Source organism: Oncorhynchus kisutch, linkage group LG20 (genome assembly GCF_002021735.2).
Source record: "Oncorhynchus kisutch isolate 150728-3 linkage group LG20, Okis_V2, whole genome shotgun sequence".
Lineage (NCBI taxonomy): Eukaryota > Metazoa > Chordata > Actinopteri > Salmoniformes > Salmonidae > Oncorhynchus > Oncorhynchus kisutch.
The window spans coordinates 14222904-14237683 of NC_034193.2; the positions used below are offsets into that span (position 1 = coordinate 14222904).

The 14780-nt window shown below is 40.7% G+C and overlaps 1 protein-coding gene across 3 annotated transcripts in view; it reads right to left on the reverse strand.

The window, feature by feature from the left end:
* Positions 1-267: 267 nt before the first annotated feature.
* Positions 268-14780, reverse strand: part of LOC109865539 (phosphatidylcholine:ceramide cholinephosphotransferase 1) — a 37268-nt gene continuing 22755 nt past the window's right edge. For 2 of the 3 annotated variants that reach the window (XM_020453805.2, XM_020453806.2), the window contains exons 2-6: positions 4276-5113; positions 3998-4115; positions 2223-2376; positions 1874-2040; positions 268-1733 (exon numbers count right to left, since the gene is read on the reverse strand). In XM_020453805.2, coding sequence (XP_020309394.1) covers positions 1554-1733; positions 1874-2040; positions 2223-2376; positions 3998-4115; positions 4276-4886 — 1230 coding nt within the window. In that variant the 5' untranslated portion in view covers positions 4887-5113 and the 3' untranslated portion in view covers positions 268-1553. Of the gene's footprint in view, positions 1734-1873; positions 2041-2222; positions 2377-3997; positions 4116-4275; positions 5114-7247; positions 7379-14780 lie in introns of those variants that run through there. The other variant, XM_020453804.2, reaches the window with a different exon arrangement.

A 14780-nucleotide genomic window follows, 5' to 3' on the forward strand; every position in this document is an offset into this window, starting at 1 on the left:
GCCATAATATGAATTTAGCCCTATTTGGTAAAATACCATCTTCTGTATTCCAACCCTACCGTGTCACAACACAACTGATTATCTCAAACGCATTAATAAGGGAAGAAATTCCACAATTGAACTTTTAACAAGGCACACCTGTTACTTGAAATGACTACCTCATGAAGCTGGTTGAGAGAACGCCAAGACTGTGCAAAGCTGTCATGACCAAATTGTGTAGAGAAAGATCACTTCTCCAGTACATAAATAAAACAAAAGAATCGCAGATTAAGGTGTGCTAAATATTATTTATTTCCTTTTGGATTAATTTCTTCCATGGTTACACCATAATCAGCTCTTCTATTTGGATGGTTAACACGACACTTCTGAGGTATACATATAAATTGAGGAGAGGGGCATTTGGGTCAGTCATCATCAGTAAGCTGAGAAATTGTCAGGACCACTCAATAAAACCTTGCTTTTAACCTCCCTCTCCATCACACTGACCTAACCTTTGGGTCAAAGGACAGCCTAAACAATGCAGCTATTTGGCATAATAGGCAAGAAATTACATGGGAATCCAATATCCCAAGCAAAAAGACAAGAAATTATCGATGTAATAAATAAATCAATGGAAAATAAGAAATGTTCTTTTTTTTAAGCAAACATGACTGACTTGGAAAGACACTAACATGGTTAAAAGAATTTCATGATTCTTTACATTCAGAAACAGGGAGAAAATGTCATGGAGTCGTAATTGCTCAACTGTCTATGCTGTAATCGGTGATCAGCATCAGGTTCATTTAAACACCCTCCTATCTGGTCAAGTGTAAATACTGATGTAGCACTTTAAAACGGTCATTCAAGTCAACATTAATGAGGACACTGATACACTTACTGTACAATCACAACAAGAAAGGCACTGAGGAATATTGTTACTCATTTATTATCTCCTTTTTGCTATAGTCTCCTAACTGTAAAAATCTAAAGCATTAATTTGAATAATAAACCTGTTATATGCTTAGAAAATAGTTTACACCTTGGCCAAGCTTATTTTAGACAACTACAAAAATGTAAGTCACTACAAAAAACACCTCCTGCTTCACGACAGGTCAGTTTTCAAAGCTATTTTGAACCAAAACGTCTGAGCATGGTAACACCAAACTTTTGGAATAGCCCAATCGCTGTGACAAACATGTTTATTTAATAACATTCAGTAACCGGTTACAGAGGGAGATATTAGCCTTTAACTATAGATTTCCTGTTACTGAAATAGATCTGGACCCACTTTTGAAATGCTTGCGATCCACCCACTGGAAACCATTACTTTCAGAGTAGCCTCGAGAGGATAGAATGATTGTTTTCCAATGTGAAATGTTTTGGCTGAAACGATGGTTGTCACAGTACTAGCCAGTTGGACTGGAGTTTATGTTACAGGAGAACGTTAAAGGGAGATGGAACAGCATCAAAGTTCGGGAGATAGGGCATCTTCTTGTGATTAGATGTGGCACTTTAAAGAGTGTTGTTGAGACCCACCATCATGTCCTCCTGGGGGGGGGGGTCACTTCCCGCTGTCACGGGCACTGTGTGTCAATACGGCTGTACTTCACTTGACTCCATTGGGCCGGTGGCCATGACAGCGGCATCTGGTAGTTCCGAGGGACGATGCCTGTGACATTCTGTTCCAGGTACTGGAAAATTCGGTACCACCACACCCTTGAGAAAAAGTTGCTCTGCGATGATTCCTTCAGCACCTGTGAAACAAATTAAATGTTCATGAACAACACCATGCCTTAAATTGTTGATACACGTTGAACATGCAGGTAATACTAGTCTATTACAGGGTATTTACATTGGTTATTCCACTGGTAAGTGTGACCAAATATAGACTTACTTGCTGGTTGGCCATGGTGTGGTACCACCAGAATAGGCGTGTGGTGATGAAGTAAGCCACCACCACATCTATGGAGTAGTGGTCATGAGCCAAGAGAATGCAGAAGAGGCCTACAGCACATAGCAGCCAGCAGATCAAATGGTACCACCAGAACCGTTTTGGAGAGTCTGCGAGAAACAGAAAATACCTTTAAGTCAATGTGACCAATCAGATGTATGCCTGTTGAGAGAACATACATCAGCTCCAACAGCTCGTACAGTTTACCACAGACAGTCTCCTCCACTCCAAAAATAAACATCACAGACTTCACTAAGAGAGGCTATGCCGTAGTGTTGTGTAGCCTACTTACATTCTTTAATGAAGAGATAGCTGAGTGTCAGCATGACTGTGTGGCCACTGTAAAGGTAGTCCCCACACATGTGGTGCGAGCCAGTGATGGTGAGGCCTCCTCCTGCAATCATCTTCATGACTCGCCGCATTTGGGATTCCCAGTCACCAAACAGCTTCAACAGAATAAAAAAATAAAACGCCACAAAAGTATGTCAAGTTAGTGTGCTCCAGAAAGGCATAAATCGTCAACTCAGACTTATTCAACAATAATACAGTAACAACCTGTGTGTCTGAAAGGGGATGTGTTAGCCTACTATTAGGAGCTTGAACAGTACTAACCCTGTTCGCCAGTTAGAAGCTGATCATACATGATCAGACTAACTTGGAACAAGGCCTCCAGTCAGAAACGCTGGCCCACAGCCAACTGCTTTCAACAGTTAGAAAGCTATCACTAATTTGGTTAATTCAGTTAGATTAAATAGGAAATGTGGAATTGTCAGAAATAGATGAGCCGGCAAATTTGGACTGATAACGAATGGTTTCCTCTAAGGGGATATCCTGGCCTGTGGTGTGCTGAGGGGATGCAGATCCTGGCCTTGTTCACTAGTTCTCTACTGTATGCCTCCCACTAACGTGAGGGCAGGAACACTCAAGAGGAACTAACGCCACACCCCTGCTTCATGATTGAACAGACCTGCTAAAAGTAGGGAGCTTTGAGAAAAGTGGTTGTCACAGTAGGTGAACAAATTGGTCATACGCAGTCAAATAAATGTTCACAGCCATTGAGTCTTAAGAACATATAAAATGTTGGCTACAGATAAATCATCAACTTAATGTGAGGGAATATATCAGCTTTTACTATAGCATGGCTGAGAAACTGCTGATGACATGGGTCTAAATCAAATTGACAAATGCCATCTACTATCCTTAAAAACATGACCAACATGCCACAAATAAAAATAAACCTTCAAAAATCGTCTGTTGTCGTTTAACGCGAGAACATCTCCAGTTCTTTAAAAAACATTTATCTGCCCTTTAAAATCCTGCCTGCATTGGAAAATTGGGACCATAAGGGGTCAACAGCTGGAAAATAATGTTGCTTTTCTCATCGGCCACATAAAAAAATGCTATTCTCAGAGCCTTCTCACTCAGCACTTTCAACATCGACCTCGGAGGTTCACAGACATGTTAAGACAAGCTACTAACTACACAGTCATTTCACTTAGTATGCTACAGGTAACTGCCAAAATAATGGAAACACTTGAGTAATTGAGGGATACAAAGTATATTGAAAGCAGGTGCTTCCACACAAGTCTGGTTCCTGAGTTAATAAAGCAATTAACATCATGTATAAACATGCTTGGCAGGTCCTTGTTTTTGCTACCATAGCTATGCCCCCCGTCCACTGGGTACGAGTGGTCACTGAATGGTTTGATGAGCATGAAAACGATGTAAACCATATGCCATGGCCGTCATCTCAACCCAATTGAACACTTATGGGAGATTCTGGAGAGGGGCTTGAGACAGCATTTTCCACCACCATCAACAACAAAAAATAACACATTATGGAATTTTGTGGACCAATGGTGTTGCACCCATCCAATAGAGTTCCAGACACTAGCAGAATATATGCCAAGGCGCACTGAAGCTGTTCTGGCTCGTGGAGGCCCAACGCCCCATTAAGAAACTATGTTGACATTTTCTTTATTTTGGCAGTTACCTGTATGTTTTTGCATAATTAAATAATGCAACAAAAAGTCTATATTTCTCAGCCCAGGGAGAAGTGGCAAGTACCTTAGGAGAGCACTTGAAATGCATTCCTGGCACAGGGAGTGTGGTTATGTACATGGTGATACACCTGTATAGGTACAGTGTGCCAACGATGAAGAAGAAACGTCGACCAACGATGGACCTGAGGACGAGAAAGTAGTACATACAGAATCAAGACTTGCTGGAGCGCTTAATCAGCACATGGCAAAACATACTTTAACATGGAGTGGATCCTTCAATACGTTCCGGATGTTAGAATTCAAGTCGTTATCAAATGATTGTAACTTATCTTGTTCATTTACCTATATTTTAACAGTGTCAACTGTAGAAGCCACAGGCTGACCAGTATCATGCCGTTGATTTCGCATATGGAAAAAGCCCAGTCTACTCGGTCAAAAAAGTCAAAGAACTTGTCTGGCAGGGGCGGAGTAGCGTCTTTGGGAGGCACGCGTTCGTGGACCACAGAGATAATGATGGTGGTGCAGACAAAGCAGACCATGGCGTAGATGCAAGCCACGCCAGTCTTCCCCCACTCTTCAGGGAACGGAGAACGGTTGATCTCAGGCATGTGGATCTGAACCCGTTCCTTGTGAAACCCATTGATCAGACCGTTACTCTTGGGCTTGTTCCCATTTACCTCATTGATGACGGTCAAGATGGAGTGTCCATTGGCATGCCCATTTTTATGTGCTTCAATGTGGTGCTCTATTCTGAGAGTCTCCAACTTGTCCAAAAGCTGTCTGCCTCTGTCCGAGGTGACAAGGACCAGAGGGGCCGTCTGGAAGTCCGCCTTGGAGAGCTGCAGAAGGCCCTGGCCGTCCAGGTGGAGGAAGGCCTCAGAGTATTCCTGCATTCCCTCATTGGTCAGCCACTGGTGCACGTCCTCCGTTGACCACTGGGCCACTTTCTTCATGTCAGTCCCCGTGCCGTACGAGTGGCAAACGGGGGGAGAAACTTGGGTGGAAGAGTCCAGAAGTGTTAGCGGTTCGGTCTAACAAACCCAGAGTCCTCCTCAGGTCACACTCATCATGTAGAAAGGACATTGGGTGCTGCCGACACCTGGAGTGTCCAGTCAGGCAAATCTAGAGGTTAATCCATCCTACCAAGGTTTGGGATTGAACTTGCTGTGACAATTTTGATCTAAAAATGGGAGAGAAAAAAAAAAAATCTTAAAACAATTCAACACACATTTACTAGCATTCACACATTACTTTGACAAACTTTGTGTGTTACAAAGCCTATTATATGATGTATGTAATCTATTGAATCGTGTGATGACAAAGCAGATGTATTAATTGTAGAAAAAAAATTATCCATCTATAAATGGTAAAAGTCTAATATTCATAATGTAGAGTGCATTAAAAAATAAATAAAAATAAAAAATAAAAAAATTCACCCATTCATCAGATTCTCTCACACACATTCAAAAGTTTGGGGTTAGAAATGTCCTTGTTTTTGAAAGAAAAGCACATTTTGTCCATTAAAATATCAAATTGGTCAGAAATACAGTGCAGACAATGTTAATGTTGTAAATGACTATTCTAGCTAGAAATGGCAGATTTTTTCAAATGGAATATCTGCATAGGCGTACAGAGGCCCATTATGAGCAACCATCACTCCTGTGTTCCAATGGCACGCTGAGTTAGCTAATCCAAATGTATCATTTTACAAAGGCTAATTGATCATTAGAAAAACATTTTGCAATTATGTAATCACCGCTGAAAACTGTTCTGATTAAAGAAGCAATAAAAAAACTGGCATTCTTTAGACTAGTTGAGTATCTGGAGCAGTAGTCCCACTGTTGACATAGGGACTACTGTTTTGCGGGTACTATTTAATGAAGCTACTCTAATGTACTTGTCCTCTTGCTCAGTTGTGTACCGGGGCCTCCTACTCTTTCTATTCTCATTAGATCCAGTTTGCGCTGTTCTGTGAAGGGACTAGCACACAGCGTTGTATGAGATTTTCAGTTTCATGGCAATTTCTCACATGGAACAGCCTTCATTTCTCAGAACAAGAACAGACTGACGAGTTTCAGAAGAAAGTTTTGTTTCTGGCCAATTTGAGCCTGTAATCGAACCCACAAATGCTGTTTCTCCTAATACTCAACTAGTCTTAAGGCCAGTTTTATTGCTTCTTTAAATCAGAACCAGTTTTCAGCTAACATAATTGCAAAAGGGTTTTCCAATGATCAATTAGCCTTTTGAAATTATAATCTTGGATTAGCTAACATGCCATTGGAACACAGGAGTGATGATTGCTGATAAATGGGCCTCTGTATGCCAATGTTGATAATCCTTATCATTAAAAAAAAAAAAAAAAGCAATTTTCAACATTTCTAAGTGACCCCAAACGTTTTAATGGTAGCGTACACGCGCAAACACGTAAAGTACTCAAGTCAAACTTCTTTAGAGTCATACGGAAGTAGTTTTTGGGGGCATCTGTACTTTACTATTTATATTTTTTATATATTTTACTTCACTACATTCCTAAAGAAAATTATGTACTTTTTACTCCATACATTATTCCCGACATCAAAAAGTACTCATTACATTTGGAATGCTTAGCGGGAGAGGAAAATGGTCCAACTCCTACACATCAAGGGAACATACCAGGTCATTCCCACTGCCTTTGATCTGGCAGACACACTAAACACACGAGTCATTTGTAAATTATGCCTGAGTGTCGGAGCGTGCCCCTGGCTATCCGTAAATAAAAAATAAAAAACAACAGTTCCGTCTAGTTCGCTTAATATAAGGAATTTCAAACTTTTACTTTTGATACTTAAGTACCCTTAAAACCAAATAATTTTGGACTTTTACTCAAGTAGTATTTTACTGGGTGACTCAATGGAACATGGCTCAAGTAAAAGTAAAGTAGCTTTCCTTTTACTCAAATATGACAATAGGGTACTTTTTCCCCAACACTGTATACATACACACACAAAATATTGCACACACACAGGACCGCAGAATTTCGACACAAGCAAGCGCGCTCTCGTTCAGGATACGAGACTGCTAATTTTAGGAAACAAAGCCTCAACTATCCGTTCAAATGCCAGCGAAAAGTGCTTTCAGGTGAGGAATTAGCCCACAGCTCAGTAAAACTGTTATTTCATAAAACACACCGCGTCTACGACTTTGTAAGCATTTTGTTATTGCCGTATCAATACAGTATAATGGAGAAAGCAAATTCCTTGTTGAGAGTCATTCGTTTAAAATGTGTAGACTACATTATTGCAGGCTCTGGAATAATTGACAACAAAACGTGTTACCTTGTTGCTGCTGTGACGATGAATGAACAAATACGGTTTGACAATAAGCTACTCCTCATAAGAAATTCACCAACAGGCAAGTTGAGGCAACGTATGTGAAGCGCGGGTATGGGGAAACATCGAACATTCCAACAGTTTGCTCACAGGGTGGGGCACTGTTTACAAATCGGTCTTTGAGGGAGGGGGATGGTTGTTTATATTAGCAAAAAAGGCTTAAAAAAGGCCATAATTGTGCCACTTCTCCAGAAAATAACATGAGAAAAGAAGCCTCACTTATTTTATGTGGATGGGATGACACCCATATCGTCACACGTTATCTGTGATTTGTTTTTTTAATCTGTATTTAACTAGGTAAGTCAGTTAAGAACAAATTCTTATTTTCAGTGACGGCCTAGACTTGTACCTTATCAGCTCGGGGATTTGAACTTGCAACCTTTCGGTTACAAGTCCACCACTCTAACCACTAGGCTACCCTGCTGCCCCATACAGAAAGTGAGCGCTAAGGTGCCGCCCATAATCAATTAACCCCTCAATCACAACGATAGATCCGATTGTGTTCTGAGCCAAATGTAACAGCATCATCTGGATATGTGTGGAACAAAAGTTCAACATTCACCTTCTGCTACCATTTCTGTCAAGCCGTGTACACACAGTTTGACGCACACGTTCGATAAGTCCAACATATGCACCACACATAACGCACTGCTTCAATACAGCAAGTCAAACGCAGCGTTCCATTGTAAATTAATACAATTCTGGTGTAGAAAACTGCATAAACACTGTCGGTGATGTGATCGAGGCATAACGATGCGTTCTATGGAAAGTAGCGCGTCGTGGAACACACCTTCCACAGAGTTGCATTATTTTCGAGAGAACGCATAGAGTTGATGATGGCTATAATTTAACACATTTGCCCGAGATAAAAATGTGTTCATTTGACGGTGTTGTGCCGGAAAAAAAGAAAAAAATCTCCCCCGCGTTTTTCTTTGCTTCGACTTGCTTGCTAGTTGAAATTTCTGCTCTTCACGCCGTTGTCAGTTTAGCCTACATTTCACTGATCCCAGTTCCGTACAAATGTGCCCAACCGCAGACATTCAAATGAGGCTACAAAGAAAACTAAATGGGACTGTAGCTACTGTGTTGACTTCAAAATCAGGGGTGTGAACTGTTTCTATTCAAGCGTTGATCGATATGGTAATTGCTGTATAGTATTGGAGAAAAGATGAAAAAAAAACGGACCCTCCGTTACATCTAGACGTGGCATGTCGTAACGTACAGCACGCATAAAGCAACTACTTCTGTCTTACAATCTCTCCACCAGGTGTAGCACTTCTCTCATCCTTTAAAAACAAGAAATGGACAGTGAGGGGGATACCTAGTCATTTTTTGCGTCATCATTGTATGCGATCATCATTCTCAAAGACACTGTTTACTTCTAAGATCACTTTATTACCGCCCTAAAAACCCAATTCAAATAGGTCTGTAATGACACCTTATATAAACTCTTTATAGTGTTTTATTTACATTTTAGAGGCGATAAGGTGATAAGTTGGACAGATTGAGTGAAAAAAGGCATATTCCCACACGGACATCTCTCCTTCTCACTATCATGCATTAGTTTCGCTTTGCCACCCGCCATTTTTAAAAAGACCAGAAGGGGCTCATTGCCTGCTTGAATTATACAGAAACGGGCAGTGTTTAGGTCATGTAATTGATTCTGTTGGAAAGGGGAGAAATTGTGCTTTACAATGGTATTGACATTACAGTTGATCTGGAAGTATTACGTTTTTGGGGCGCTAAAATAAGGGCAATTGTACGGACCAAGGCGATGTATGAGTTTACGTTAGCTAGCTAACGTTAACTTAGCTAGGTGAGACGCAGATAACATTAGCTTGGGTTAGGTTGTCACTTGGTTCTCTGTCTATGTGCACCTGTTTTGTGTACCTTATTAGAAATCATAATTATATAGATTTTTTACATCAATTTTTTTTTTTACCCTGGGTAAAAAAAAAAGTCACATTAAACCATCTGGCTAGCTAGCCTGATTGATATGGAGGACAGTGTTGAAGTAGGCTAATGTTATGTGGTGCAGCAAGTTTTTTTCTTGTGAAAATTGTAGGGAAATGAATTACTCAGAGATAAGACATTAGCTCCTAGCTAACCTGTTGATAGGTACACATTCTAATGAACAACAATCACAGGTAGATTATGTAACGTTATAGGCACCACAGATGTTTGCAAACGGAATAATACATAAGACACTAAATACAAATGCATTCATTATGGCCCGGGCGAGAAGGCTCCACAAGGAGCCAACTAGTGACTCGCTATGACTTGGCCTCTAATTTTTGTATGTGTAGTGGGTATTTATGGACTGCTTACAGGGTATAGAGTTCCTGAGGGAGTTGATAGTGTAGGACTTGGAATATGGTCTTGTAGGTCAAGTATAGGGTCTTACAGGTCATGGATAGGGTCTTGCGAGTCATGATCCAGGCTGCGAATGAGTGCCTCTGAACTCTTACTAGGACTCATTCTAGCATAGTCATGGTTCCCCTTTTTACAAAGCAACATGCAATTTTTTTTTTTAAAGAACAGTCTGCAAACTGTGTTTGCATTATGACTGAATCTACAGTGATGTAGATCTCTTTTACTGGATGTTTACACAGCAAACTGTCTTTGGGGTTGGGCTCGTGGAAGCAAGCGGAATTCCCGGATATAAAAATGGTACAAATAAATGAATCTGTTTAATTACATAGATATGCTGAGGATAACTCAACAAAAAAACCTTTGTAGTGAATGTGTAATTCCATACCTCAAATTCTGTAGGGAATGAGTCTTCCCTAAGTGTCACATGTGAATGTCTGATTTTTTACATTTTATTTTTAAATGCCTGCTGCATAAGTAGTGACACTGCCATTTCTCATTCCTGCGAATCTAAAACATACTTTTGGTCATGTAGTGTAAGTGGATACCTGCTCATCGAACATCTCATTTCAAAGTCATTCCAATTAATATGGAGTTGGTCCCCCCTTTGTTGCTACAACAGCATCCACCCTTCTGGGAAGGCTTTCCACTATGATTCCATTCAGCCACAAGAGCATTAGTGAGGTTGGGCATGGATGTTGGGCAATTAGGCCTGGCTCGCGGTCTGCGTTCCAATTCATCCCAAAGGTGTTCGATGGGGATGAGGACAGGGCACTGTGCATGCCAGTCAAGTTTTTCCACACTGATTGACAAATCATTTCTGTACGGACCTCACTTTGTGCACAGGGACATTGTCATGCTTAAACAGGAAAGGGCCTGGCCCAAACTGTTGCCAAACAGTTGGAAACATCTAGACTATCATTATACGCTGTAGCGTTAAGATTCCCCGTCACTGGAACTAAGGGGCCTAGCCTGAACCATGAAAACCAGCCCCAGACCATTATTCCTCCTCCACCAAACTTTAGTTGGCACTATGCATCCGGGCAGGTAGCGTTATCCTGGCATCCGCCAAACACAGGTTTGGCCATCGGACTGCCAGATGGTGAAGTGTGATTCATCACTCCAGAGAGTGCGTTTCCCCTGCTCCAGAGTCAAATGGTGGCGAGGTTTACACCACTCCAGCCGACGCTTGGCATTGCGCATGGTGATCTTAGGCTTGTGTGCAGCTGCTCGGCCATGGAAATCCATTTCATGAAGCTCCCGACGAACAGTTGTGTTGCTGACGTTTCTTCCAGAGGCTGTTTGAAACACAGTAGTGAGTGTTGCACCGAGGACAGACGATTTTCACACGCTACGCACTTCAGCGGTCACGTTCTGTGAGCTTGTGTGGCCTACCATTTCGTGGCTGAGCCGTTGTTGCTCATAGACGTTTCAACTTCACAATAACAGCACTTAGTTGACCGGGGCAGCTCTAGCAGGGCAGAAATTTGACAAACAGACTTGTTGAAAAGGTGGCAATCTATGCCAGTGCCATATTGAAAGTCACTGAGCTCTTCAGTAAGGCCATTCTACTGTCAATGTTTGTCTATGGAGATTGCATGGCTGGGTGCTTGATTTTATACACCTGTCAGCAACAAGTTCGGCTGAAAAAGCCAAATCCTCTCATTTGAAGGGGTGTCCACATGCTACATGACCAAAAGTGTGTATGTTTCATAATAAACATAATTCATTTCATTTTAATGTGCCTTCAGTTTTGATTAGGAATGTATGTGTTAAATGAATACAATCTCATTCTAGTTCTGTGATGTTACAACTAATGAACACTAATTCAACGTTTTATACCTATGGAAGATCAATTCTAATAATTACCTCCACTCCTCCGGTTACTTTGTGGCAGTCAGTAAAGGCACATGCACAGGGAATTTATTCACCCTTTTTATTGCTATCCTCATGAAAAAAAAAGTATTAATTCATTGCATGCACCTGGCATTACAGTGCAGAAAGTATGCTATAATCAATGCCATTCTTTACCATTAGAGGGCACTCTAATACAACAAGTTCAAACTTTATCTATTTGATTTTTTTTTTTTTTTTAACTCTACGTGACACAGGCGAACTCTAAAATCATAAAATGACAGGCTGTCACTGTCCAAAAGTATCTAGTTGGCTAGGTCGTTGGCTACAGTACAGTTATAGTGCAGAAGACTGAAAAACATTTCCTTTAGAAAGTTATCTAATGTTGTCACGGTGGGTAAAGATTTACAGATTGCATGATTTATTTAACCATGCTGGCTATTTTACCTGCTCAGCTAGCTATGTTTTTAGCATTGAGCTTGCTAAATCAATGACCCGATCAGCTAGCCATCTAGTCTGCAAACTCTTTTCAAAGTCAGCCTATTTTAATAAAACTTTTATTCTACTTTATCAAGCCATTTCCAGTTCATGTCGTCCAAGACTCAGACGCCTGGAGGAAGCCTGGTAACCGTGGCAATCTTGCGCCCCAATACCAGGTCCGCCATTGCACGTATCCATGAGAATACCAGTTAGACTGACAGGTTTAGAGGTTCCAAGCCCATTCTAGTAATTCTTATTAGAGCCAGATATTTCACTGGATGTATAAATGTGAAGCATCCAGTTGGCGTTTCCACTCAATACCAAACTTGCTTACAAAAGCAGCTCAAAACATAGAACATGTAAGAATGAACTATAGCCATTTAATTCTACCGTGCTTGATATACCATGCGTTAAGCAATAAGGCCCGAGTGGGTGTGATATATGGCCAATATACCACAGCTAAGGGCTGTTCTTATGCCCAATGCAATGCCAGGCAATGTTACCACCATAACAGGAAACACATTGTTTTAAGTGTGAGTAACTCGGGGTAAAGCTTAGTCTAAATACACAGTGAGCTAGAGAGGCTGGTGTTTGCAAGACGAGTTAAAGCTTGCCAAGAGCATGAATCAACAACTGCGAGCTGTTGGTCTCAAATGTAATTATTTATTTTTTTAAACAAAATTTTGATCGTCATTAAATGCAGAATATAAATTGTGGGCATATTGTCACCTTGACATGCGGTCTGTTAAATTGTACGTGCCACAAACGTGACGATTTAAGTGCCCTCAAATCAGTGTGAATGACAAGCCACAGAGAGGAGCCGTGGGAAAGAAACCTGAATGCCAAAAAAAGGGTCAGACTTGGCTGTGTCCACCACCATTGAGATCAGTAATAACATATAGGCCTACAGCAGGGAGAGTAGTTATCGTTCTAAACATAAGGTGTGGCCCAAATGGACTGATTTTAAGCCTTCAACCCTGTCGGCCTCATAGCCCAGTACACTGGACCATACAACACAGGAGGATATAAAATAATTAAGTTATACCCCTTGTTGAATAGTTATGAGGCAAAATTGATTTAGGATATCTAAGATAATGTAATAACTAAGTTGCTAGAATTATCAGTCTGAGTTACTGTCCCTATTGAAAATCAAAAAAAAAAAAGAGTTAACATGATCAAGCAGTTTCACAACATAATTCATGATAATTCAGAATCATCCCACTGGGTGAACCCATGTCATTTCAAACAAAAACATAAAATGTGAGGACTTTGAATCAACATGAAAAAAACACTTTTTTGTAAATCCAATCAGTTTAACTCAAATCCAATGACATGGTGACATTTTTTGTTGATTTCAATTTAGTTGACATCTCAACCAAATGTAAATCAAAACCAGACATTGAACTGCCGTCAGCGCCCAGTGGGATATTATGAGCACCGATTGCTTCATAGGATGAATCAGTTGTTACTGGAAGCCTACGCCTAAAAGTACAAACTAGCCTTAGTACAAAGTTGAAGTAGTAGCCTCTGCAAACTTCAGTTTATTTCCTACTCAGGTCTCTTCAAACCATGTAAGGAAAATAAAACCACTGAACATGTGCATTGCCCACACCAGAGGAGGCTGGTGGGAAGGATTATAGGAGGACGAGCTCATTGTAATGGCTGGAATGAAATGAATGGAACAGAGTCAGACATGTGGGCTCCATATGTTTGTGTTTGATACCGTTCCATTCCAGCCATTACAAAGAGCCTTCCTCCTATAGCTCCTCCCACCAGCCTCCTCTGGCACACACATTATTCCCAGTGACCTTACATGGAGACAACTAGTTGATGACAGAATCTCAGTTGGGAACCTATCCTTATGAATAAAAACAGTGTGTGTTTGTGTGTGATAAAGTTTAAGAAATTAATAAAATAAAATTTAAAAAAACACACAGCCTTGCAAAAGTTTTCATCCCCCTTGGCATTTTTCCTATTTTGTTGCATTACAACCTGTAATTTGAATAGATTTTTTGGATTTCATGTAATGGACATACAAAATAGTCAAAATTGGTGAAGTGGAATTTTTTTTCTTCCAATAAATTCTAAATAAATAAGAAAAAAACAGGAAAGGTGGTGCGGGCATATGTATTCACCTCCTTTACTATGACGCCCCTAAATAAGATCTGGTGCAACCAATTACCTTCAGAAGTTGCAGAATTAGTTAAATAAAGCCCACCTGTGTGCAATATAAAAGTGTCACATGATCTCAGTACACACACACACACCCTGTTCTGAAAGGCCTCAATCTGCAACACTACTAAGCAAGGGGCACAACCAAGACCAAGGATCTCTCCAAGCAGGTCAGGGACAAAGTTGGGTTATAAAAAAAATATCAGAAACTTTGAACATCCCTTGGAGCGCCATTAAATCCATTATTAAAACATGGAAAGAATATGGCACCACAACAAACCTGCCAAGTGAGGGCTAACCACCTAAACAAAGAGACCAAAGATAACCCTGAAGGAGCTGCAAAGCTCCACAGTGGAGATTGGAGTATCTGTCCATAGGACCACTAAGCCGTACACTACACAGACCTGGGCTTTACGGAAGAGTGGCCACAAAAAAAGCAATTTCTTAAACAAAATAAGCAAACACGTTTGGTGTTCGCCAAAAGGCATGTGGGAAACTCCCCAAACCTATGGAAGAAGGTACTCTGGTCAGATGAGACTAAAATTGAGCTTTTTGGCCATCAAGGAAAATGCTATGTCTAGCGCAAACCCAACACCTCTCATC